At 47.0% G+C, this 27421-nt stretch overlaps 1 protein-coding gene across 1 annotated transcript in view; it reads right to left on the bottom strand.

Moving 5' to 3' along the window:
* FRMPD2 (FERM and PDZ domain containing 2) overlaps positions 1-27421 on the bottom strand; it is a 122263-nt gene that overhangs the window by 39839 nt on the left and 55003 nt on the right. The window contains exons 10-15 of the mRNA XM_070265282.1: positions 26253-26427; positions 23145-23295; positions 22352-22490; positions 13884-14039; positions 9561-9746; positions 4130-4277 (exon numbers count right to left, since the gene is read on the bottom strand). Coding sequence (XP_070121383.1) covers positions 4130-4277; positions 9561-9746; positions 13884-14039; positions 22352-22490; positions 23145-23295; positions 26253-26427 — 955 coding nt within the window. The remainder of the gene's footprint in view (positions 1-4129; positions 4278-9560; positions 9747-13883; positions 14040-22351; positions 22491-23144; positions 23296-26252; positions 26428-27421) is intronic.

Raw genomic sequence — 27421 nt, 5'->3', positions numbered from 1 at the left:
TGGCACGTGAACGACGCTCAGGGAAATACAAGGGGCTTAAAAAACCCCAGCCTGTGTCCCAACAATGACATTTCTGAGATCCAGCGTAAAAAAATAATACAGAATACCGAAACATTTTTCTTCCAGTGAGGTTTACTGCAAAATTATTTACAATGTTAAAAAATGAAAAGCAAACTTAAAACCAAAATAGGGGAAAGATGAAGTAAATGACTGTATTTCCACACTAGTCATCCATTCATTCATTCAAAAGCCATGTATCGATCACCTCTCATTCTCGCAGAATCAGGCTTATCTTCGTGGTCTGAGCCTGGAAAGGGACAGGAATAGCATTGCAGGCAGAGGCCACACTAAGCACAGGGGTCCCAGAACCTGAGCTGTCCTCATGTGTTCAGCAGCCTGCAAGCCAGCAGGCAGTGTAGCTGGAAGGCAGAGTGGAGGAGTCATAGCAAGAAGTAAGCCAGGGTTGGGCCAGACGCGCCATCCTAAGAAGTCTGGGCCTGTCCCTGCAGACAGCAGAGAGCCACTAACACATCTTCAGTGTGGACGAACATGAGTGTATCGGTGCTTCTGAAAGGTCACCGTGAAGGCTGAGAGCAGGGTGAGTTAGAGGGCACGTGACTCCCAGCAGCAAGCCCACTGGAGAGCATTTGGTGACAGCTGAGGTGGGCAAAGAGGGTGTAGGTTCACACTGTCCCAGGTTCTTGCGGGGGTGGGGGGGTGGTCTCAGTTGAACAGGCCAAAGATCATGGAGGAGGGAGTTATAAGAGAGGATGAGAGCAATCGTGGACATGCTGAGTTTGAGGATGTATAGGGCCATCAGATGGAGGTAGCCAGTTCTCAGCTGGATGCAATTACTGAAAATGGCATCTGGAAAGAGAGTTTGCAATATGAAGAAATTTTTTAAGAGGCAAAGAAAAATTCTCTAATTTTTCCAAAGAAGACATACAAATGGCCAACAAGTACATGAAAAGGTGCACAACGTCACTAGTCAAATGCAAATCAAAACCACAACAAGATACCTCACAACTGTTAGAATGGCTGTCATCAAGAAGACGAGTAACAAGCGTTGGTGAGGATGTGGAGGAAAGTGAACCTTTGTACACTATTGGTAGGAATGTAAATTGGTGCAGCCACCATGGAAAACAGTTTGGAGGTTCCTCACAAAGTTAAAAATGGAACTTCCATATGATCCAGCTATTCCACTTTTGGGTATTTATCCAAAGGAAATGAAAACACCACCCCAAAGAGATATCTGTACCCCCATGTTCTTTGCAACATTATTCACAACAGCCAAGACATGGAAACGATCTAAGCATCTATCAACAGATAAACAGAAAATACATATATATATACAATGGAATACTATTCAGCCACAAAAAAGAAGGAAACCCTACCATTCACGACAACATGGTTGGCCCCTGAGGGTATTATGCTAAGTGGAATAAGTCAGACCGGGAAGACAAATACTGAATGTTCTCACTTATATGTGGAATCTAAAAAAGCTGACCTCATAGAAAGAGAGAGTAGAGTGGTGGTTGGCAGGGGCTCGGGGAGGGGGAAATGGGGAGATGTGGGTCAAAGGGCACCGACTCCCAGCTGTAAGATGAATGAGTTCTGGGGATCTAACGTACAGCATACTCATCCTAGTTAACAGTACTGTATAATATACTTGAAAGTTGCTAAGAGAGTAGCTCTTAAATGTTCTCAGCACAAAAAAAATACGGTAATGATGTGAGGGGATGGAGGTGTCAAATACCTTATTGGTAATCACTTTACAATATATAAGTGTATCAAATCATCACATTGGACACCTTAAACTGACATATTTTGTATGTCAATAATATTTTAATAAAGCTGGAAAAAATAAAATAGCATCAACCCAGCCAAAGAAAAATTGTCTGAAAGAATCCTTTTACTGGCAATGTTAGATGCCTGAAAATTCCTATAATGGTGGAATTTGCAGTGTGAGAAAACAGTATATTATGAGCAAAATAGGCTGAGAAGGACTAATTTCACAAGTGGGCCTGTGGAGTCTTTATAAATATTTTATGATCGCTGATAGCAGGCGATAAAAGCAATAGTGATGATGTTTCACACTATCTCGCCCGTAGCAGGTAAGATATAGTTGATTTACATTTATCATCTCCAGCTCCCTGGAGACATCCTGGAACCGCCACCCTGAGGTTCAATGAAATATTTAGATACTAATTTGGTCTTACTGCAAATAATACGTCACCTTTATTTTCTGTGTTTGGTTCTGCATCCGAACGCTCAGAGATCTTGCTTCCTGGTTGAGGCCCCATCCGGGGACCCCATGTGAATTGGCTGCCATCAAACAAAACCCCCACGAGCAGGAGCTGCCGTGACTACTCACACCGAGCATCGAACGCCAGGCAGGGAGCTAGAAACATCACACACGCCGTCCCACTGGAGCGCAGTGTATGGCCAGGGTTCTCAACGGAGGACACCAAGCTCAGAAAGGGCAAGTGAGTTGCTCAAAGTCACGCAGCAGGTAAGTGGCACTGTCCCAAGTCTATTGGACTCCAGGGGCCACATTCCAAGCCAGGGGTTCTCAAACTTTTATGTGCGACCAAATCACCTGCGTTCTTTTTCAAATGCAGCCTCTGGTTCAGTAGGTCTGAGATTCTGCATCTCTAGCAAGCCCCAGGTAACGTGCATGCAGAGACCGCTCTGTGAACACGAAGACTGAAACCGTTGTGTTATATTCTTCCCTTTTATAACCAAAGAAGATAGACTGCTGAGAGATCAACAGCCCGTGTGAGAAACCTAGCACTCAACGCCAAATCTCTCTGGTCCTAAAGCGCACGTTCTGGCAAGTTTCGGAAGGCGGTCCGCACGGGTGAAGGGCGCAGACGCCCCGCCCACAGAGCTGCAGGTTCAAATCTCAGCCCCGCACCAACCCGCCAGCGCGTTACTTCTCCAAACTTCAGTTTGCTCCGCCCACTAATAAGGGTCCCTGCCTCCTTGGGCCGCAGGACAACTGCCGTTTGAGAAATCAGTATATCACGAACATAAATGAGATAATTTGCATAAGGACTTGGCGTAATGCCTGGAAAGAGTACCAACAACAATTACAAATAGTTCCATAGCACTTCCTAAATACTCAAATCTTAACTCTCTTATGTAATGCATAGCCTCATTGTAACTAATAGTGTCTTTCCTAATTATATCAGTAATAGATGTTCACTGTTGAAAGTTTGATAAATACTGAAAAAATACACAGAAGAACACACAATCACCCTGGTACCCCTAACTCACAAAGGTGGGAACAGACCCACAAAGGTGTTTTGTCTCCTTGTGATGCCCGGTCCTGGACCCGGTGTAGCTTATTTGCATATTCTTTCTTTCCTGTTTTATAACGTTAAAATTAACCAGATTGCTATAATGGTGTCCATACTCGTGCTATCCAATGCAGGAGGTACATGTGGCCATTTGTATTTAAATATGTTAATCAAAATTACAAATTTTGTTCCTCATCGGCACTTACCACCTTTCAAGGGCTCAGTAGCTACAGACCGGTAGGGACCCCACCCTGAGTGGGGTAGATATTTCCATCATCAAAGCCAGTTCTGTCAGACAGTGCTAGATATGGTTTCATCTCATGCTTTTCCTCACTTAGCACTCCTTCATGTCATCATTCTCCAAAAACTGATTTGCATGTCTCAACTATATAGACGCACTGTGATTTATTTCACTAGTCCTCCTTTTGGATATTTATGTTGTTTCAAATGGTCACTGTTATAAATAATGTTCTAGTGAACACTCGTGAGCATAAACTTTTGTGTACTTCTCTATTTATGACCTTTGGATAAATCTCTCTCTACAAGTAAAATTAGAGACCCAAAGGACATAGATTTTTTAAGGCTTTTGAGATATATGCCCAATTGCCCTCTAGAAAGATTGTATCAATTTGCCCTCTCAATATTATTTAGTTTAGCATTTACCAATCTAAGAAAAAATATATATTTCATTTTAATTGTATTTCTTTAGTCATTAGGGAGATTTAAAACTCTTTAAATGTGTCTGGATCAATCATATCGATTTATACAAACTATTTCATGAAATAACCAACTTGCCACACTGGAGGTTGAGAATAATGTCTACTTACCAGCTACAACACGGGGCGAGCTCATCTTAGCATTGAACCCGTGCTGGGCAGAGCAGAGGCCCAGCAAATATTTACAGGTCTTGCCCGAGTCAGTGACAAACGTGTGCTTTTTCCCCGTGATGCTGCTTGTGATGGTGAACTTCTTTCGCTGAAAGAAACAAACACAGACTTTCCTGTTGAACGTCCATATCCATCCGCTGCAGCACACACTCCAGAGAGAAAGCGAGTGCAGGAGCCCCAGTTCCATATCAATTACCAGGCATCCAGCAGTGTATGACAGATGTTGTCTGACTCTGGACCAATATTTTTTCTTAAAGAAGATCCCTCTTTTTATTTTTTCCTTCATTCATAAATCGAATGTTTGTTTACGGGGCAACTGCTATCTGGGAAGGAGTGTGCTGGGTGAAAAGAATATAAACTGAGTCAGGTGCACACTCGGCCCTCAGCAAGCAGTGACCAGAATCCTGTGTCATTTTGAAAGGCTCTTAAATATACCTATAGTTTTCAGTGTACAAATTCCCAGAAGTTGCAGACAAACCCTCAGCTGGCAGGGTTGTAGGACAGACAGAAGCACTGCATGTATTCTCCCATTTCTTGCTATATGTGCCAGCACATAAGAGCTTTCTGGGTATTAATTCATTTCATCTTCAAAGCTACAGAATGAGGCATGTCCTGTCATCATCCTCATTCTGCAGATGAGGAAACAGACCAAGAGCTCTCAGAATACAGCAGGAACTGAGGTCACATCACCAAGAAATGCTTCCCACATTTATACCTCCCACATACACAGTGATAATATCTGTACAGCTCACCAGGATGAGCCAGAAATTACTGTCTCTATGGGGTTATCTATATGGAGCTTCATGGAAAAAGTCCATAACTTTTTGCCATATGTAATTCTAATAAGAACAATCAAATATAAAGTAATAGAGATGATATTAAATATGAATTTATTTATAACTTTCACATCAAATCTCTATTCTAGATATTCTAGATATTTCAATAAGAAACTTGAGCTTGCTCCTATGAAGATCACTTTATATGCCTGAAACGCCTGATTTTCTTTAATGCTGATCCCTTTTAATTCGTGAACATCACCATTTCTAAGAAACTCCATTCACACAGTCAGATATTAACAAAAGGCAGCTAACCATTCACTGCTTTTCCTCTGAAAAACACCTTTTTACCATTAACCTAATTTTAGATAATTTGAGCATTCTCTAAATATTCTTTTCTTTTATTGACAAATGTAATGTTGAACTTCCTTACACTAACCTAAACAGATCGTGGATCCAATTGAACTATACTATATCCAGCATTTTTTAAAATAATGTATTTTTTCAAACATTCATAGAAGCTACCTTACTAGCGTTAATAATTCTTCTTTAGTATTCAAAGTATAATAATGCCTGAACTCCACTATAGATCATTATATCCACCCATTTCTAAAGTTGAATATTTGCTTGGAATCCATCCACTTTGTCAGTACACACTGATACGCCTTCATACAGTCTTGACAATTTCGTTCTAAGTTCACTCAGGTATTAAAAAATTTTAGATAAGGAAGTTTTTAAAAACCTGATAACTATTTTTTAACAAATCTTAAAAGAGAGAATCATTCACATACACACGCACATCCCAATCTTTCTTCCAGCTCATAAACTCTTGACAAAACTCTCCTTTTGGACACCAATGCTCTAAGGTATTAAAGGCCACAGAGAATGGAATTCTGATCCCATTTCTTGCCATGAAGCTGAAAACAGTGTTGACTGCAGTGGTTTCGATTTTTTTCCACTTTGATAACATCATTTAATGGGAAATTCGTATCCGCAGGCAAACTTTCCCATAGGCAAGTCACTCTGTGAATAAGACAATGCATAACCTGAATATCAGGGTTTTCAGCACAAACATGAAGAATTTATTTACATCTCTGATGTTATAGTACCAACACACTCAGTGCTTCTGGAACATCATGTTTGTTTCAAAGCATTGGTTTCCCACCTCAAATATTTCATCCCCAGTGGTTTTATCGTTGTTGTTGTTTGTTCACATGCTAATTTGTTGGTTTGGTTTGAAACATCTTTTTGCAGAACGATAATATTCTTCTACAGGCAGATTTGCTGTAAAGCTAATGAAGCTGAAGGGACTCTGGAAATGTCTTCACATGTTTTTGTAAAATGTGGAAAGTAAGATGCTTAATCACTTAAGACCACTGACTCTTCTTTCCACTCCAACTCCTTCCCACTTCTTCTCACCATAGACAGTGTTGCATGATGTGGAAGCAGATCTCGCTAAGGAGAAGTTGAAATGGGGATACATTTAGTGTAGATTCAGTAGGGTTTATTTACGGGGTTTGAAGTCTCTTCTGTATTAGTTCCTCGCCAGCCATCCCAGAATACTCCGTCCATTGGGCCAATTCATCAAAGTCTCAGCATAAAGGTATAGGGCCAGTGGCCATAGGAAATTGACCATGCCTACAATACCTGGCACCAGGAGTACGTGGGGTCAGCGCTGGAGGGAAACAAGGTTTGAAACGTACAGAGCCAGAGGCCAGTCTGTGGGAAATTTCTTCAATCATCAAAAATGAAAAACTGTAATTTAATTCTCAAAAACACCCAGACAAATGGAAGTTCTGTTCTAACACAGATATACTTTGTAATTGCACATACTGCGTTATCAATGCACGATGCAATACCTGTCTTTTTCTTATGGGAATCACACGAAATAGAATTTATTAGGTTTCCTGTGTTAGCAGCACGGAAACCTATAGGGTGCCACGAAGAGCAAGGATGTCTGTGCAAAGCTGTATGTTTTATGCATCTCATCAGTAATAAAAACAACTTTCAATCAGTTAGGGTAGAAGAAAGACTAAATCATATTTCTATCCTCTCTAGAGAAAATGATATTACAAAAGTGTCATCACATGAAAAAGTAATCAGAGCATACGCCACCAAAAATTTGAAAGGAAAAAAGGAATCATAGAGTTTATCAGGGAGTTAATTAATAAAAATACTTTTGCGGGTATTTGTGATTTCACAGTATTTACTCAGCTTTTTAAAATTCACAAGTTGTGGTGATTTCCTTTCTCATCCTGAGTGAATATTCACTTGCAGGCTGCCGTTCATAATTGGAACTTTGTATTCTTTTCCTTAAAGAAAGCCATGCAGAGCCCTGCTTTCCCCCTATGCTCCCCAGACATTTTTACTACTGCTAATAACCGAGAACAGTTACTAACGTGGGGGGGTTCATCTTTCGACAACGAACGCTTTCTCGATTAACTAATCTGAATTGATGTCGTCTCTGTTGCAGACAGGCTGCCGACGCATCTACAAATCACATTCTTTGAAGGTAGCATTCTTCTTCATTTCCTTTGCTGGTTCTCTCCAGGCTGGCAAGATGAATGTCTGCAATTGTTCGAAGCATTTTGGTTTCCGCTACTAATTAGGCAAATTGAACCCAGCTTTCCGAGCTTGCTCTTGTATCATTCACCGAGTTCCCCGTTTTGTGTTTGCAGAAGCATGACGAATTCAAGTCATTTTCTGTGTAAGATGCCTGGCTTGTTTTGTGGCAAGAAGCTGGTGACATTACTTCACATGATGACTTTTCCATAAAAAGAGACATTCATGCTGAGGAAGAGGATGGTCATGAGGGCATGGCAATCCTAATTAGTGACAAGGGTCTTTTTAAGTTTGTCTTATGAACATGATGACTTTCCAGCTTTAATCAAGAAATTGTCTGCGGTCGTGGGTTAAAAAATATCTGTAAAAATTAAACCAACTTAAACGTAAAGTACTTACTTAAGGGGACTGTTAAACTTTATGGCTTCAAAGAATTCTCTTTTTCAAAATTACTTTTTAGGTTACCTGCATTTTTACAAACATTTTGAAACAAATTACTTTGGAAATTGTGAACAATTAAACATGAGATAAAGAAAATAGGAAGCAATGCAATAGTATTGAATAAATTCAATAACTAAAATTCTTCAAGTAATCTCAAATTGAATTCAAGTAATTTGAGCCATTAAAATTCTGAAAAATTCACAAATATCAATATCACTTACTTTAAGCTATGGTCAAAAATATTTGGGAAAACGTCAGTTTGCTAATATTATAAAGCCTATTTTAATGAACTCAATTAAATTATACTCACTTATTTTTAGATGCAAGCTTTTTTTTCTAAATACAAAAAACACTTTAATATGAAATTCTATCAAGAATCATACTTTAATAATATAACTTCAACAGCACAGATGGAAGAAACAAAAACATTGAGAAAATGAATAAAACCAATTATGTTCAACTTCAGAAATTCTAATATCAGATAGTGATAACAAAAACAGCCATCTAGTCAGTAGGAAACATTTTAAAACCATAAGAGAAAATTAAATAGAAAGAAAAACTAAGTTTTTTCCTGGGCCACAAGCTGAAGAACTGCATGTTTTATAATGAACTCGTTGCTGGAGTGATAGCTTCGTGCCTGCGATGGTCCACAGGACAGGCAGGCAATGGAGCTCCTAGTTACCACTCTCTGCAGTGGGGACACACACAACATTTTGTTTTGGGTTGTTGTTTTGGTTTTTTTGGGTTTTTTTTTTTTTTTTGCTGAGGAAGACTGGCCCTGAGCTAACATCTGTGCCCATCTTCCTCTACTTTATATGCAGGACACCTACCACAGCATGGCTTGCCAAGCAGTGCCATGTCTGCACCCGGGATCCCAACTGGCGAACCCCGGGCTGCCAAGAAGCAGAATGTGAGCACTTAACTGCTACACCACCCGGCCAGCCCCTGCACACAATATTTTTGATGCCAAATTTATTGTAACTAAATTCAGGAAGTATAAATACTCCAGGAAATAATGTTCCAATACAATTTCAAACACTGTACTTTAATAGGGATTTTTTTTGTTGTTTTTAAAAGGCTTTTAAACTTTCAACAGCTGTCAAAGGTTGGCGGTCCCCAGTGGCCCGTGGCTCACCTGAGGCCCATGGGAGACAGGCCAGATGCCTTGGCACACTGTGCACAAAGGGAAAATGAAAAAATATCAGGAAAATGTTTCCAAACCATGCAGACTCCACAGCACCTACAGTACGCTCTCCTCCCCCATTTCCCACTCTCACCTCGCTCTCAACTTCTGTGGCTTCTCCAAATTAAGAGAATTTTACCCAGAGAGAAGTGTAGCTCTCTAGAGTGATGGCTGTCCGTGGGAGTGTTGGGGGACTGCGCGAGGGATGGTTGAGAAGAAATGGCCTCCTGGGGACTCTCAAGTCCCCTGGTAGACTTCTTCCAAATACGCCACAGTGCATCAGAGTAGGCTAGCTGACGGGCTGTGAGCCTGTCTGGTTAGGAGGAGCTCTCCTGACTCATTGCTCTTTATAGGGGCAACAGATCAAAGGACAATGAAACACGGTCACTGATCAATGAGCTCCACTCACGCAAGTCGAAATCTTCCAGATTTCTCTCCACTGAAACCGCAAAGTTGTAATTCTGCTGTTGTTTTTCACCTCGTACACTATGACACCCTTGGCACAGATCCCCAGGGCCGTCTCCCCTTCTGGCCTTGTCTTCTCTGGGAGCACTCGATGAACCAGCACACCGTACTCCGGGAGCTGCTGAGTGACCTGGAGCAAGAAAAAGGCCAGTTTAGAAAAGACTGGCACACTGGTCTGAAATAAAGGGCTTCAAACTATTCCATGAAAAATATCTTCAGCTGTTCTAAAAAAGAAAAAAAGAGTATAATTGCTAAATAAGTTTAAGAAACACTGAGCTACACAGATCGCCTTACTACAGAAATTCTTGGAATCTCTAATACAAGAGCATTTTTCTTTTTTCTGTTTTTGAGGAAGATTAGCCCTGAGCTAACATCTACCATCAATCCTCCTCTTTTTTGCTGAGGAAGACTGGCCCTGAGTGAACATCTGTGCCCATCTTCATCTACTTTATATGTGGGACACCTGCCACAGCGTGGCTTGATAAGCAGTGTGTAGGTTCCACACCAGGGATCCAAACCGGCAAACCTTGGGCCACCAAAGCAGAACATGTGAGCTTAACCGCTGCACCACCAGGCAGACCCCATTTTCCTATTTTTTTAACCCAAGGAATCCTCTTTTCATGAAGTGCCTAAAACAACATCCAGAATACAGTTATTATGAATATGATGCAACAGCATAATAATATTGTGAACAAGTTTTTAGAGTTCAGACTCTTCTGGGTCATCTCAGTGTAAAGGCTTCCTTTTCCCAATCATGTCAATCAAAGTCTACTCCAATATTGTCAGGTCCACCCCTTCATTTTACAGATGGAAAAGGCCCAGGCACAGAAGGCAACCTTTCAGATGGTTAGCGTCACTGCTAAGTGAGATGAGCCGTGAACATCTTGCACAGAAGATGACCAATCACTGGCATTTCCTACCATGTGGCGGGGCCTCAGTGGTCCCCACAGCCCAAGGGCTGTCCTCAGCTTATCAGTTTAGGAGACTGAATTTTTTCAGGGGCCTGAGGGTCAATCAGAGTTGAGGACTGCATCAGGCCAACCAAATTCGTAAGAGAATATTGTATAAACCTAACGCAAATGCTGTTATGTCTGGATGGTAGTCGCATCTCTATCTTGGTCTCTACCATCCTCATCTTTACCTGGAAGATGCCAGTCCTCATCAGAAGATTGAGGCCCTTGGACTCACAGCAGGAACATCTTGCTCTAGGCATCTGAAACCCTCTCAGAAGGGTTTCACTGGTGAGACCAGGTGTCCCATCTCTACCCGTCCACGTCTCCATGCTCTGCTGGGGGGCCTCCTGTGTCCCCCTCCTCCTCCATTCTCTGTAGCTGTTGCTGGTTTTCCTCTTGGAGGGTCACTTCCTCTCCAGGCTCTTAGGGCCATCTCCCCATTTTCCCTTCCCCCTGCATTGAGCAGCAAGGTTTAGACGGGACCCAGGCTTTGCCATCTTCCAGCCCATGCAGCACCCTCCCTGGACTGAAAACAGTTGGAACAAATGGCTCGTTTCTAGATATTCATCAAGAGGGTCACAACAATTCATATCCTTTGACCCTAAAATTCCTCTCCAGGGAATCTGTCCTACAAAAATACACTGAATAATCAAGACAGACCCTTCTCATAGTGACGTTCAGAGCAGACTCACAGTGTTGGGTTGAGCGACTAGCCCCAGGAGGTAAATGATTTCCTAAAGTCAATACCGTCTTAAAGGGGATTATCAGGCAGCCTTTACAAAGGGTATTTTCAAAGCATTTGTACTCATCTGGGGAATGCATATGTTATAATGCTAAGTGGGGAAAAATACCAGATACAACCAGTATGATTTCGACCACAAAAAAAAGAAAAGAAAATGTTTTGATAGAATAGCTCACCTCCTAGTTATGTGGAAAAAATGGTTCCACGGTTGAGAAGTTTGGAAAACACTGAGTTAACCTGAACATGCTGTTCTGGGATTAATATGCTAATGTAGTTATGAATCTTCCAGACAGAGTATGTTATTCAGCGTTACCCAAACTGGGTTTCTGCCAAGCCTCCGTCTAGTGTGAGATGATGAACTAGCAAAATTAGTCATCAGTGAACCGCAGGCCAATGGGCACCATCTGATAACGACAAAGAGGAGCCAGGAGGAGCTATAATCAAATGATCCAGGGACTGTCTGCGGAGTAACTGGGGTCTGTGATGGGGTCCAAGGATTCAGGGCCCTCCCGACATTTACAACCTAGTAGAGGGGACAAGGAATGTACAGAAATGACTATAACAGAGTGTTTTAGCAATCTGTGTCAACAACGCTTGAAATATTGCCACCTCTTCTCCCGGTAAATCCACTCATGAGATTCCATCCCCTAGGAATTCAGTAGAAACGCAGCTCAAGATTTGTGTAGAAAAAGCGCTAATCTCGGGATTGTTTAAAATAGTCCCACACTTAAAATAATTTATGTGCCAAACACCAGCGTACTGAGAAAAAATTTAGGGCACACCATGTGTTGATTTAAAATAAACTTTCAAAACTTTAGTGAGATGGGATTATAAAAATACACAAAACTGCATATATAATGTAAAGCCAGTTTTAAATCCCTATGCATATACACATGTGAATGCACAGAACAAAGAGAGGAGGATAAATACACCAAAATGTAATTGGGCTATTTCTAGGAGGCAGAATCATGAGCAAACGGTTACTTTCTAATCACGGAAGAAAGGACTCTGTTTAAGGAACGCTCACCCTAACGAGAAGGGTCACAATGTGCTCTGGGGGTTTCCAAGCCCCCTCCAGTTCCTGTGTCTGTACCCCAGGCGGTACACAGCATTGGCAAGCCTGACCAGCCACCAAGAGGAACCAAAAGAGGAAACTGATAAAATTGCATGCAAATGAAATCAAATCTATTCAGTGTTCTCTGTCAAAGACTGAAAAAACGTCTCCTGCATTTTTGCTTATGAGATGGTGACTTCCTTTGCAATCACCATGGGAGGGAGGGACACTGTGAGCCTGGCACACAAAGCAGGGCCCTGGGGAGAGGTGGGCAGGCACCATCAGCCCTGCCGGAGCTTCCAGGAGGGCCAGTGGGCCCCTCCACTGGCTCTGTGGTTCTGTGGCCACTCTCCATCAGATGTGTGCTGATGGCTTTGAAGTTCCCACTTGTCCCTTGTCAAGGGCATGCTGCATCCTCTTGACAAGGAACACACGTGGTGGCTGCACTGTGGGATGCAGTGCGCACAGTTCTGCTGGGGATTCTCAAATGACACGCTTGCAGGTTTATAGCATGCTAGGTGTTGCAGACAGTTCTAAGCTACCGACCGAAAGGCAAGGCAGACCTCGCCTTGGCAGTTCTGATTTCAAATACCCGCCTCTAATAAAGACAAGAAAACATGGACAGAATATTTCTGTCTGTCTTGGGAGACTTTTGTACAGAGAAATGTATAAATCCCCAAGCTTCCTTTTCAAACTGCTCCCCAACTCTAAAGGCCAGCGGGTATCCTGCCCTGGGGGTGCAGGAGACGCCTCCAGCCATGTGCCCCCAGCTCCATCTGCACGGGCAGAGCGGCCATTCCCTCCCATCCTGATATAGAGTAACAGCACCATCCTGGTGTTGTTATCATTCTCATCAGGCAGTTATCACTGTCTTACACACCTGTCTGTCCTCCCTGGGGGCAGGGAATTCGTCCTTTCTGTCTCTGATCCCCACAGTGCCTGGCCCACATCTGGCGTAAGCTGTGGAGTGAGCAAAGTCTATCCATGGGGGCTCTGTGTGTGCCCACCAACATGGGGGACTGAAATGCCGCTGCTTTGCTCGAGGGTTGAAGAAAGAGTGGACCAGAGCTGGACCCACCCGCAGGGACCACACCATCTGTGCTGTGCCTGGATAGCTGCCCGGAAGCTGCAAACTTGGGGTCTCTCAGTGGCTTTGCCCTTGGCTCACGCCCCAGTTTTGTACTTCAGTTGTCCCATATGTCGTCTGTGAGAAATGTGGTCTCTCTACTCACAGAAAAGTGACTGTGAGCTCTAGGGTGGGAGAAAGGCCGGCCATACCAATGCTAGACCACTAACCCCTACCCGTCTTTAGGGATCGTTTCCAATGCCACCTGCTTCCAGAAGCCTCTCCTTGCCCCTCAGGGCAATGGAGCTTCGTTCCTCCCAGAGCCTCAAGTCCCTCGCTCGTACCTCCTCACCGGTCTGAGCACATCCGACCCAGAGAGAAGGCTCTGGAGGGCATTGCTGACTACATCGCCTTGAACACCAACATCCCTCTCAAAGGTACGGAGCCCTCACCCTCAAGAACTCCAGCTCAGCATCCTCTCCCCAGAGCATGGGGCTCAGACGGTGCATCTCTGAGACTTCGACCTGGACCCGGAAAGCGGTCATCCTCTCAATCAGACTTGCTGGGACGTAATCTTCAACTCGAAAGTAGGCTTTACTCTCTCCCTGCTGGAAATAAGATGCAGAAGAGAAGGTGACGACCAAGATGCCTTCTGGAGAGCTCTGAGCAGAACAGAAGTCTGTGTGCTGTCAAAACTCAGGCTGCGGCCCCAGGGCAAAGATGCTCCTCTGAAGAGCCCACCCGGGATATCTTTTTCCACTAAATTAGAAGTTGGGCCAAACCACATGACATGAATAGGAGGGAGAGAAGAAAGGAGCCACCCATTTGTGAGACCCTTCTGTATGCCCACTGGTCATCAGGATACTCTTTTGATCCTCACAGTAATCCTACAAGGACAGCATTATTATTGCCATTACCAAGAGAACAAGACAAATAAGGAAGGACGGCATTCAACAGAGCCAAGGTCACAATGCTTGTAAGTGACAGACACAAGATTTGGTCACCCAAAGCCCTCACACATTCTATGGTGCCACGCCACTTCCCAAAAGGTACGGAAAGCCCTGGCCCTAAAACTTTTGTTTCTTTTTATTCCTTTAGCTTTCCTGTCTGCTTGTGCTCCTGGCACACTGTCCCCTCTGACCAGGGAGGTCTTGGCTGCGGGACCATTTCTCCATGAGAAGGTGATCAAGAAGTAGCCCCCTGAATGAGAGAAGATCTGACACCCCCACCCCGCCCCAGGCCTGAACCTTCACCAGGTCTGCTCTTCAGGGAACCGGAGGCTGTAGCCCCACCGGGAGCGGCTGGCAGATCAGCATCGCTCGCAGCCTGATGCCGGGTTCCCGGATGCAGGCTCTGGGGCAGAGAGAGGAATGCAGACATCTTGGAGGAGTGGCGTCAGGGTCACCTGTAAAGAATGAGAAAGGCAGCACTTGGCAGAGCGAGTAGCTGACCCTGCCCCGTATTCCTGAATCAGCCCATCCCGGGCTCAGGCAGCCCCTCTTGGCCTAATCTCAGGCAAGACATTTCCCCACAGCTGAGGACAGCTGGCCACGAGAAAAGCAGCAGGGAGCCCGGAGCATCTGAACTTCTCAAGGCTTGGGGTGGGTCACTTGGCCTGAGGAAGGGATCTCAAGGGGACAGCACAGCATCCACTATATACCCACGCTCCTGGTGTGGCACAGGCCTGTCCCCATGTGGCTGTGGACTGAACTCCTCCAGCCTAAGGCTGGCCGGTGCCAGTTCTGAGCTCAGCTCAGAGACGCAGAGGGAAAGAAATTGCTCAGCAAGCTAGTACACAAAACTGCATTTAGTATGACCAAAATCCAGAACACTGACAACACCAAGTGCTGATGGGGATGCGGAGCAACTGGAACTCTCATTCATTGCTGGTGAAACCAGCAACAAATTAGCCATTGATGATTAAGTAGCTAGGAACTGAAGGTTTTTTTTCCTTTTTGCAATTACTGATTACAGCTTTTAGCTGTTTAACTCACCCATTGTTAACTGTGCTGCTTAGGCAAAATGCTATCTGACTCCCACGAGGCTCCTACAGAGAACATCTTCCTGGAGCCTGGGTCACCATGGTAATGGGTGTGTGAGCTGTTTTTCAGGAAATAGAACCCCTTTGTCCACTCCAGGCTGGCTGAGTCCACCAACTCATCAACCGGGCCCGTGCAGACGTCCAATAGGCAACCTTTTGACGTTGAGAGGCTAAAAATTTCACCTTCAGATCATACTCATGCCGCCATTTTGTGAGCATACGTCCTATGAAGAGGCGTGAAGTCTGACTATGCTTGCACAGATCATCAATGACCTCACCTCCAATCCCCTCCCTCCACATTTCTGACCACCTTGCCCCTCATCCCGTAAATATCCCTGAGTGCCTATTTTTGGGGAAGTGGATTTGAGGCTCATGCTGTCACTTTCCTGCATGGCTGCCTTGTGAGTAAACTCTCTCTCTGCTGCAATCTCGTCGTCTGGGTGTTTGGCTTTCCGGGCAGTGGGCAAAAATGAACCTGGCGCGGTAACACTGGTGGGACTGCAAAGTGGTACAGCCAGTTTGGAAGGCAGTGTGTCAGTTTCTTACAGAACTAAACGTACTCTTACCATACAATCCAGCAATCACACTTCTTGGTATCTACCCAAAGGAGCTGAAAACTTATGTCCACACGAAAACCTGCACACGGATATTTACAGCAGCTTTATTCCTAATTGCAAAAACTTGGAAATGAAAGATATCCTTCAGTAGGTGAGTGGGTAAATAAACTGTGGTACATCCAGACAACAGAATGTTACTCGGCGCTAAAAAGAAATGAGCCATGAAAAGACATGGAGGAAGCCTAAACGCACATTACTAAGTGAAAGAAGCCAATCTGAAAAAGCTATAAACTGTAAGAGTCCAACTCTATGACATTCTGAAAAGGGCAAAGCTATGAAGACAGTAAAAAAGATCAGTGCTTGCCAGGGGGTAGGGAGGCGGAGGGGTGAAGAGGTGGAGCACAGAGGGTCAGGACGGCAGTGAAACCACTCTGTATGATTCCATAACGGCGGGTACACATCATTGTACATTTGTCCAAACCCATAGCCTGTACAACACCAAGACTGAACCCTAATGTAAGCTGTAGACTCTGGGGGGTAATGATGTGTCAATGCAGGTTCTTCAGTTGGAACAAAGTAGCCCTCTGGTGGGGGTGTTGATAATGGGGAGGCTATGCATGTGTGGGGCAGGGGTTATATGGGAAATCTCTGTACCTTCCCTTCAATTTTGCTGTGGACCTAAAATTACTCTAACAAAAAAGTCTATTTAAACATTTTTAAAAAGTATTTAGGACCTTTGAGCCAGCATCTCATTACTAGGAGTGTAGCCAAGAGAAGAAGTCAATGTCGGCCTAAAAAAGCTCCAGCACAAACATTTATTTCCATGTCATTTATGAAAAGGAAAGATCAGAAGCAACCGGAACGATAATAATAGTAGTTACCACGTCCATGGCCCTTCTGGGAGATCCCGGATGCTGAGAGAACAGACAAGTGAGGGAAGCTCCAGCCCTGCTCCAGCAAAACGCCTAGCCATCCCAAAAGATGGTTAGGAAGGCCGTGGGAAGACACAGACCATCAGTGAGAAGCAGAATGCGAACCGAAGGTGGTCACCTTTACAGCGGGGTAAGTCCGCGGGGGTGGGCAAAGGCTGGAAGAGAATGCGCCCAGAAGAAAGTCGTCTGTTGCAATGATGTGATTAAGGATACTTACTTTATACCAAAATATCTTTGTCTCCCTTGTTAAACTGCAAATGTATTCATGTCACTTCCCTGCTTAGAATTCTTCAGTGGCTTCCAATCTTTCACTACAGTGGTTTCCAGATTCTTTTTCTGTCCAGTTCCAGAACCATTTATCACACCATATGTTAGCCCCTGAGGAGGGCACACGAAGTGCCTCCCGCATCCCACCAGCGTGCCCGCCCAGGCCGACAGCCGCTTTAGCCAGGGCTGCAAGGACACACCTGCAGCTCCCCGGACCGGCCGTCCCGCTTCCTGCCACTCACCGACGCAGACGCAGGAGGGGCTCTCCTCTCGGAGCCTCCCCCATCGCCCTTTGACGTGCCCACCACCGCGCCTGGCACATAGCGAAGCAAAGCCTTAGATGTGAGTCCTGGCAGTGCTCTCATCAGCTCATCTAACCTCCCAGAGGCACCATTTTTCTCAAATGGAAATAATCCCGGCCCTGCAGAGTTGAGGCAAGGCTCAGACGAGGCCGAGCCTGGAGCAGGCCCTCCAGGAAGTAGGGCTGAGTGTGCGCATGCGCAGAGGAATCCGTTTGCGTAATCTGCCTTTACGCGCACACCGGGTAGAGGAAAGGTCGGCCTATGGGAGCAGCGGAGAGCATCTGGAAACCGCGCTGGTCCCCAGGGCAGTGGGAGAGGTTGAGGCTGGGCAGGACCTGGGGGAGGAGCTGGAGGTGGTGGATGAGGCCGGAGCTGGGTAAAGTGGGTCAGAAACTGGACAGGCAGCGGGTTGCCAGAATGGGGCGCCCAGACACACCTCTGGGCCCCTGGGGCTTTGGGGCAAATGATCCCACAGGAAGGAGTTGGAATCAGTAAGGGGTCTTACTCAGGCTCCCCAGCTGCCTTCAGTGGACCTGGCCTGCAGTTTCCCCTACTCTAAGCCCTAGTTAGGGTCTCAGGTGTAAGATCGTGTGTGCGAATCCGTAGACTGAAAGTTAGTCTTTGGGTCGTTTTATAATAGAGCACACTTCTAATCAGAATGGGGGAGGGGGAGGGAAGCCTGCAGAGAGCAGTTATCACGTGGGTGCCATACATATGTACATATGTTACCACCTTCCACCCTCATGGCAGCTTTGCAAGGAGCCTACTATTGTCTCCATTTTGAGGACAAAAAGCCAAGGCTTAGAGAGATAATGTGCCCAAGGTCAAGCACAGAGCCACTGAAAGAGGCAGGGTTTGGACCCAGTTCTGTCTGACTCCAAAACTCAGGCTCACTCCTCTGCTCCATGGAGCCTGCCAAGGACAAACTAACACTGCCCCCAGAAGCCCCCCTACCCTGTCCACGTGAGCCACACACAGGATTGGACTAGAAACTGTAGCAAGGATGTCAACTGATGCGCCGGGGCACCTTAGAACACCCTCCAATGTCTTCTCCTCCAAGACCTTCAGAAGGAGCAGCACGAGAGCAAGAGGGAGCTGGCCCAGGCCAGGTAAGGCCCCCAGCCCTGGGGCCTGAGGAGACAGGAAGGAGCTCCCAGAAGCAGCAGCAGTGACTGGGCTGGAGGCCTGTCAAAGGGGCAAGGAGGAGGTTATGGGGCCAGACCAGCTCTAGGAGACTGCCCTCCCAAGCTGGGTTGCTGCCAGGAGGAGGTGGTAAAGTCCCAGGCCCCAGGGACTGAGGGAGGTGCAGGGGAGTGGGGATGGGGGCGTTGGGATTTAACCCACTGTTCCGTGACAAGCAAGCTGCTGGCTTCCTGATGGGTGACTTTTATCCACAGTGTCATCCGGTCCAGAAGCCAGCACTCCATTCATTCATCCATCCACTCCTGAGACCAACAGCTCTTGAGCAAACTCCCTGTGTTTCAGGCACCACTTTGGTGCTGGGGAAATGACAGAACAAAACAGACAAACCTTTTCTCCTCAGGGAGATTCCATTCTCACAGAGAGGACAATAAGATTGATAAATAAATGGATATGCTGTGCCAGGTGGTGAAAAATGCTGTGAAGAAAAACACAGCAGTGTGTGGGGATAAAGAGGGACTTTGAAGACTCCAGACATGGTGGCACCTTCTGAAGATCTCATGGGAAGAAAGCGAGACGATATTGGTATAGTCTGAAAAGCATTTTCCAAACTGAGGCCTGCAACCCATGAGTGACTATGAAATCAATTCTGTGGTTCACGGGCAGTATTTTTAAATTGACTAGAATAGAACAGGAAATACCAGTGTACGTCAAATATAGAAAGAGTGCATCTCACCTCCAGAAACTTCTCTTCAGTTCTGTAATATGTGCGTGTGTGTGTGCTGGTTATAATGTCTGTCACTTTTTATCATGAGTCATGGGACAAAACATTTGAAAGCCACTCTTCTCAAGAACCATTCTAACTCTCGAGCCTGTCCTTGCTCTTAAACTCAGATGGGGGGACAACACAGGCACTGTGACTGAGGCCACACCTTTGCCCTCTCCACCCTACACTGAGGATGAAGAACACAGCCCCCTCCAGACGTCCACACTCAGTGGGGACCACAGCTTCTCCTTCTCAGACTCAAGGGACATTAGTTTCCTGGGGCCGCCATAACAAAGGAGCACAGACAACGTGCTTTAAACAACAGAAATTTATTTTCTCACAATTCTGGCGCCTGGAAGTCCAAGATCAAGGTGTCAACAGGGTTGGTTTCTTCTGAGGCCGCTCTCCTTGGCTTGTGGGTGGCCACCTTCTCGCCGTGTCCTCATGCGGTCTTTCCCCTGTGCTCCTGCATCCCAGTGTCTGTCTGGGTGCCCCAACCCCCTCTTCTTATAAGCACTGCAGTCATATTGGATCAGGGCCCCCCCCAGCCTGCCTCATTTTAATTTCATCACCTCCTTAAAGACTCTATCTCCAAATACAGTCACATTCTGAGGTACTGGGGGTCAGGGCTCCAACACATGGATTTTGGAGGACACACTTCAACTCACAACACAAGGCCAGACCCAGATGACCCCAGCAGACTCAGAACTTCAGCCTAATACATCTTCTCCTAATACATCTCACCAAGGATGTAGCTTTACTGACCAATAAGTGCCCACTGGTGGGGGACATATATTTTTGGCCATGTGCAACTGTTCCCTTTCTTTCTGGAAATGGGAACCATCCCCACTCCCCCTCAGTCCCCCCTCAGTCAGCATTTTGTATAGTGTAAGTTCTACCTGTGGCTCCCAGGATGGACATGTGAGTCAAGTCCAACCAATCAGAACATGGCATTTCCCTGCACAGTGATTGGCTTAGCGTGGGCACACGACCCTATCAGAACCAAGGAGACAGGACCTCAGGATTTCCATGGCATTACTGAGAGGGTCTCTCCCTTTGGTGCTGGGGTGCAACTAGGAGGGTGGAATCCAGAAGCTGCTGAAGGCAAACCTGACTGAGGAGAGCACACAGCCTGGAGACGCAAGAAGCATAAGTCCTGCTGGTGTCTTTGAGCCCCTGCACCCAGCAAGCCTTAGGCACGGTTAGGATCCCAGCCCTGGGGGCCGAGGAGACAGGGAGAAGCCACAAAGAAAGCAATGACAGGCACAGAGACTTGTCAAAGGGGCAGGGAGCGCCTAGACACTTCAGTTTTGCAAGCCAATAAATGACATGTTTTATCCAAGCCAATCTGAGCCCGCTTTTCTGTCACTTGCTATTAGGAGAGTGCTGAGTAATCACGTATTTTGGCCAAGGGATGTGGGGGAGACGTTCAAAGGGTTCAGAGGGTGGAGGGAGGGTTTCCTTCCATTTGCGGGGAGACCAGGAAAGCTGTGTGGTTGGGGTTGGTCTTGGAGGGTGGGTGAGATTGTGATGGACGTGCAGACACTGCTGGGAAAGCATTCAAAGGCCCAAGGACATATGGGTTAAGCCTTTCCATTTTTCCTTTGAGCAGTAGACTCCTTCACACAGCTCTCACGTCCTCTCTAGAGCATCTCTTCTCCAAGTTCAGCACTCCCTAGAGGCACCCAAGTTTTTGTCATATGACGGTGGCGATGCTCTCCAAGATAAAAGCCAGTGCACTGTCTGGGAGGTCACCTGGGAAGAAATCGTGGCACCCTCACCTCCCTGGCTCTTCCCTCTCTGCTTCTACTGATGCAGCCAGAGACGAACTCCGCACTTGGATGCCATGTCACACTGCTGGGTCACATTGCTCAGTCTCTGTTGAGGTCTGTTGCTAAGCCCCTGCCCCCTCATCTTGAACATGTGTCACTGGAGGGGCTCATGAACCTGAGAGCAAAGCGGCACTGCTCTCTGTCACAGCTCAACTGGTTGGTCCCGCCTTCCTGCCTGGCCTCCTCATTTTGAATCCTAATTAAGTAAATAAATATATTAGCATCATCTCTCCCTACTTTGATGCATCTGCAAATTAAATAACCAGTAGCCTCAACTAACTCCCCGGGGACTATAACAAAGGACCATCCCAGGCAAACCAAATTAAAGAAACTTACATGTGATTCTGGGGCAGGGACAAGGGCTTGGTCAACAAGCTTAGAGCTGCCATCTGAGAGGCAGTGTGTCCAGCAGAATCAGCACTGGCCTTGGAGTCAGACACACCTGGACTCAAATTTGGACTTACCATTTTCTAGCTACATGGGTCTCAGATCGCTTTTCTAGAAAATGTGAGCAATAGTATCAGCCTTGCAATGTTGCTGTGAGGGTCAAAGGAGTTAGCACTGTGGAAAATGTCTAGGTCAATGACAGGTACAGAGTGGTCTTTTAATAAAGATTGGCTATTACTATTGATGATGATGATGATAATGATAGGAACTCAACATATTAGTAAATTACTGTTTTTAGGAGGGATCTTAGACTAGAACTACCTTACAACGTATAAACTTGATTGGTTCATCTTTGTACCCCCAGAGCCTAGCAAAGAGCACTCAATGAATGCTTGTTGGATGGATGGATGGATAGACAGATGGATGGATGGATGGATGGATGGATGAATGAATGGATGGAAGGATGGATGGATAGATGGATGGATGGGTGGATGGATGGATGGATGGATGGACGGATGGATGGACGGACGGATGGATGGATGGATGGATGGATGGATGGGTGCAGTTCACCCCATCTCAGTGGCAGATGTTAACAGCACTTCTCAAAGGCTCACTCTCCACATTTCTGACAGATCCCCCTTGTCTCATGACTGCTTCTCCAGTGACCCCACCAAGGGCCCCAGGTTTCCACCCTACCTCCTCAGGGTAATTGCCAAACTCGGCCTGCAAGGCGAGGACCCCCAGCTGCAGCAGCATCTCATCGTTGCAGTGCAGCTTCTCCTCCAGGATGTCCTTCCGAAGCTGTAAGTAAAATTGGTGTCTTGTCCGGCTCTGCCTGGGAAAGAAATGCAGGAATAAAGGCCACTGGAATGCTGAGGGGAAGGGAGGACGCCGAAGCCAGAGGGTTTTCTCAGTCTGGGAAGCAGGGAAAGGAGAGGAGACGGGATACGACCCAAAAGAACCCAGACGGCAATGCCAATAAGACAAGGGTGGTCTTTATCACACCATGCCTCCCACCCCTAGTGGAGGGCTGCTCTGTGCCACGCACTTCACCCAACGCCCACGGAGATGTTTGCTGCTGTGGTTCAAGGGAGAAAACTGAGATGCAGTTAGACGGTCCTTTTAGTGAGCAAAGGATTGAAGAGGCAGGGACCCCACTCTGAAGTCATGACCCCCTCTCTCCTCCAGACTCCTCACTGGGCTGCCGGGGGAGGGGCACATTGGGGTCAGCGGGAAGAGAACTTTGACCTCAAGTGGAGTATGTACCAAACAAAAGGGCAAGCTCTCATTTTGACCCGGGCATGCCCCCAAACACTGATTTTTCCCCCCTTTTCTGTCATATTGGAATCCAATCAACAAGATCAACCACAATAACTGTTGTTATTTACACATAATTTGCAGTTCTCCAAGCACTGGCCTATCTGTTGTCGCTAACTTCAACCTGCACACAGACAAAGGCCGAAGGAACAAAGGCATTTGCAGCACTCACTGGAGCAGCCCGCAGTGGCCCGCAAAGAACTTGATCCTCAAGAAGAGTGTGAAGGCGTCCGAAGATGTCTTCTTCCGGGGCTGCTCGCTCCAGCCTTCGGGGGCTATCTTGCACAGCCGGGTTTCAGGGTCCAGGAAAAAGAACTCTTTGCCTGAAATGGAAATAGAGAGCGTTGGGAGGGAAAAGCAGCGGGGCAGGCGGCACCCCTCAGCCCCACAGCCCTGAGCCCTGTCCAGAGGGTCAGACAGCAGCCCTGGGAGTACCGGAGGGAGCAGGAAGCAAGCCACCTGCATACCTGCCACCACAGCGTCTGAGGGGCCAAGAGCAGGAGGCAAAGAGGAGAAGGCGGAGGAAGAGAAACTCAGCACCAGAAGGAGAAAGTGTGGTTATTTATCTTAGAGAAGATATTACTTAGTATCTGCCTTCCAGCTCCCATCTTATGGAGATGAAATGAGAAACAAAGGGATGAGAACGTCGATCTTGCCATGGGCCAAGCGTTCTGCATCACCTGGACCATCCCAAGCCTCCCCAGGCACGGGCGTGTCAGGGACTGAATTCATGCATTGACGCCCTAACCCTCCCCCCGCCATTGGATGGTATTTGGAGGCGGGAGCTTTGGGAGGTAAGCAAGTTTAGATGAGGTTAATGTGATGAGAAAAAGGAGAGACCAGAGCTTGCTCGCTCTGCCGTGTGAGGACTCAGTGAGAAGGTGGCTGTCTGCAAGCCGGGAGGAGAGCCCTCACCGAGAACCTGCCCATGCTCACCCTTGACCTTGGACTTCCCAGCCTCCAGAACTGTGAGAAAGAAATGTCTGTTGTTTAAACCACTCAGTCTATGGCATATGGTTAGAGCAGCCTGAGCAGACTGAGAAAGGGCACAAATGCATTCACCTTTGTCTTTGCACCTGCACGTTGCCCGCTTGAAAACTCCAACAACCCAAGCTCAGGACTTGAACTCCTGTTGAATTTGTCTTCAAGCACCTCTGGGAGAGAGGCTGAACGAGCCCAGCCCCTGAAGGCACCACCTTCACGCCCTGCTCTCTTCAAGGTAGGGCTTGACCCCCTCCCCATCCTGTGTGGCCGCCCTTGGCCCTCTCCTGGGACCCCTGCACTCTGCCCCAGCCTTGCTCTCCCCACACCCCTCACCATGCTCCACCCTCGCAGCCCAGAGGCGCTCCATAGCAGGCTGCCTGGGCACAGGAGTCATGCCAAGTTTTGGAAGGCAGAGGTTTTACATGGGGAACCAGCCTTTTCTCCCAGAGGCATATGCAAGCTGGGGCGAGGGAAGGAGGTGTCCAGAGTGGTTCAAATGGGAGTCACCACATGGTGCCTGGACCTCTGCCCCCTGTGCCCTAAGCCCTTGCTGCTGAATCTGACTCCTCACACTGACTCACCTTTTGCTTAAGGTCACTTCTCCCCAGGGCATAGGCAGGTCCCCATGACAGTGTGACTGGCAAACCCTCCCACATGGGCCTATATTTAAACCCAAGACTGGTCGCTTTTGAATGATTTACCCAGGAGGCCCCAGCTAAGTGGCTCTAGAATGTCCACCCGGGAGGGGTCCGGGATGGGACCTGACCCGGAGGAGGCAGCAGGAGATAAGCCTTAAGGCTGTACTCCTAGAGTCGGCATACTGGTTTTATTTAGATTGCATGTTTTAGATCAATAAAAATACAATGTTTCCTAAGGATTCTTCTATTCAATTTTACAAAAGATGGAGCCAACATCCACTGACCACATCCAAGCAGATAATGCTTGTTCTTTCTACTTGGGAGAGAGCTCTTTCCGAGGTCTGCTGAGAACTATGGGGAGACAAGGACACCCCCAACCCCATGGCACACGGAATGATCCCACAATAGGCTTGTGAGCTTCTCCCATTGGAGATGGAAGAATAGAGGAAAAGCGAGATTATGACACCTAAGCAAGGTGGGCTGCGAGATCCAGGATTCAACCTGAAGGCCCGTGATCCCACCACGGCCTCCTTCCCATTACTCCTCACAGTGGCTAAAGACCACAGCAAAGAGATTCACAGTAGATGGAAATACAGAGCCTTAACGGAAGGGCAAAGATGGAAAGAAGTTGTAGACCCCCTTTCCTTCAGGATATTGGGAAGGGATTGTTAACTTAGGCTCCTGGGGGTGGGGGTGCTGATTTCCCATTAGTCCTATGTGATTAGATGTAATTTTTTTTTTTATTGCGGTAAAATACACATAACATAAAATTTACCATCTTAACCATTGTTAAGTGTATAGTTCAGTCGTGTTAAGTACATTCACGTTGTTGTGCAACCATCACCACCATCCATCTCCAGAGCTCTTTTCATCTTGCAAAATTGTAACTCTGTACCCATTCGACAGTCTCTCCCCTTCTTCCTCTCCCCAGCCCCTGGCAACCACCATTCTACTTTCTGTCTCTATAAATTTGACAACCCAGGTACCTTACATAGCAGAATCCTACGGTATTTGTCTTTTTGCAACAGGTTTATTTCACTTAGCACAATGTCCTCAAGGTTCATCCATGTTACAGCCTATGTCAGAATTTCCTTCCTTTTAAGGCTGAATAATATTCCATTGTATGTATATTCCACATTTTGCTTATCCATTCATCCATCAATGGACATTTGGGTTGCTTCCACATTTTAGCTCCTACGAATAATGCTGCTACAAACAGGGGTATATAACCAAGATCCTGCTTTCAATTATTTGGGGTATGCATGCAAAAGTGCAGTTGCTGGATCATATGGCAAATCCACTTTTAGTTCTTTGAGGGACTGCCATACCGTCCACAGTGGCTGTACCATTTTACAGTCCCACCTAGATGGAACTGTTTTAAACATTTGCCTGTCTCACTTGAATGCACTGAGGTTGATCAACCAGACCCAGCAAGTCACAGAAGCCCACATCTTCCCCGCACTACTTCATGACAGTCTCCTGCGCCGACTTGACACTGTGCACATGACCATGAAGGCTTCACCACGCCAGTTTCCAAGAGTGGAGGGTGAGGTGTCCTAGTCTCGAGCAGTTTTCGTAGAAGGAATAGCACTCAGGTACCTGGAGACCTGGGTTACCTGAGGTACCAGGCCAGCCGTCGCCTCCCCAGAGACACTTACCTTTCATGTAAGCCAAACCAAAGTAGGCGAGCTCCCCAAGGTTGGCGAAGGACACGACAGCGTTGAAGATGGCGCCCGCTGTCGACGTGACGTCACACTTCACCTCCAGACTCTGCCCGCTCAGCAGCACCACACAGAGGTCCCTGAGAGCCAGATAGGATTTCCCTTTCTTGGTCTGAAAACAACAATAAGAGTATCAATTATAACAATAACTACGAGACATGGCATCTTTACCCCGGGCTGGCTGCTATGCTAAACATTTTACATGCATTGTCTCATTTAACTGACAACCAACCCTCAAAGATAAGAACGTTTCTGATTCCTGTTCGGCAGAGGAGAAACAAGGCTCCGAGATGGTAAGGGACTTGCCCTCAGTTGCCAAGTTAGTAAGCGGTGGAACCGGACTCAAATCCTCACCCTCTGCCCGGCTCTGGGGGGCCAGGAGGGCTGAGAGGCAGGTGGAACGGACGTCTTTCCCCTGCAGAAATTCTGGCTCTGTTTCCCAAGAGGACTAATCAGGGGCTTCGTCAGTGAATCCTCCACTCCGGGGGGTGTTGGTCAAGCTGATGCTGTCCCGCCAGGCCCCCGCAGAGCACAGCGGAGAGAATTTGGGCTGGCACAGGTGACAGAGAGGGCTGCAGCCAAGGGGATTAACTCGTCCAGAAACAGACCCATGGCATCCTGCCTCTGCCTCTTCCTCCTGCTCAGATTCATTCCAGATTCATCTCCACCCCAATCCCACCCCGACCACCACCACCTCCACTCGGCAGCCCAGACCGGCTCACCATTCCACCCCCTCACGGGTTCGTCTGCCTGTGTCTCTGCACGGCGCCCACTGCCTGGAAGGCTCTTACCCTCCTTCTCCGCACGGCAAAATCCTGAGAGCCTTCCAGGTGGGCTCAGGACCCTTGTCTGCGGCCACAGCACCTTGTGCCTCGAAGCCCAGCCTGGGGGCTGGCCCAGACCTCCCCAGGGAACTCCTCCTTAGATGACAGCCATGGATGGACACCGGTCACCAGTGTGTATGGTTTTACTGCCATCGAGACCATGCCTGCAGCCATACGTTGGACACCAAGGGGCAGCCTTGCAGGGGCCCGTGCAGGTCTGAGGACCCTGTGGGAGGGGTTCCCGCAGGGTCCCTGGCGGAGCTGATCATGTGGCCTGCTCCA

The sequence above is a fragment of the Equus caballus genome, chromosome 1, assembly GCF_041296265.1.
Source record: "Equus caballus isolate H_3958 breed thoroughbred chromosome 1, TB-T2T, whole genome shotgun sequence".
Lineage (NCBI taxonomy): Eukaryota > Metazoa > Chordata > Mammalia > Perissodactyla > Equidae > Equus > Equus caballus.
This window is presented reverse-complemented; position numbering and strand designations above follow the sequence as displayed.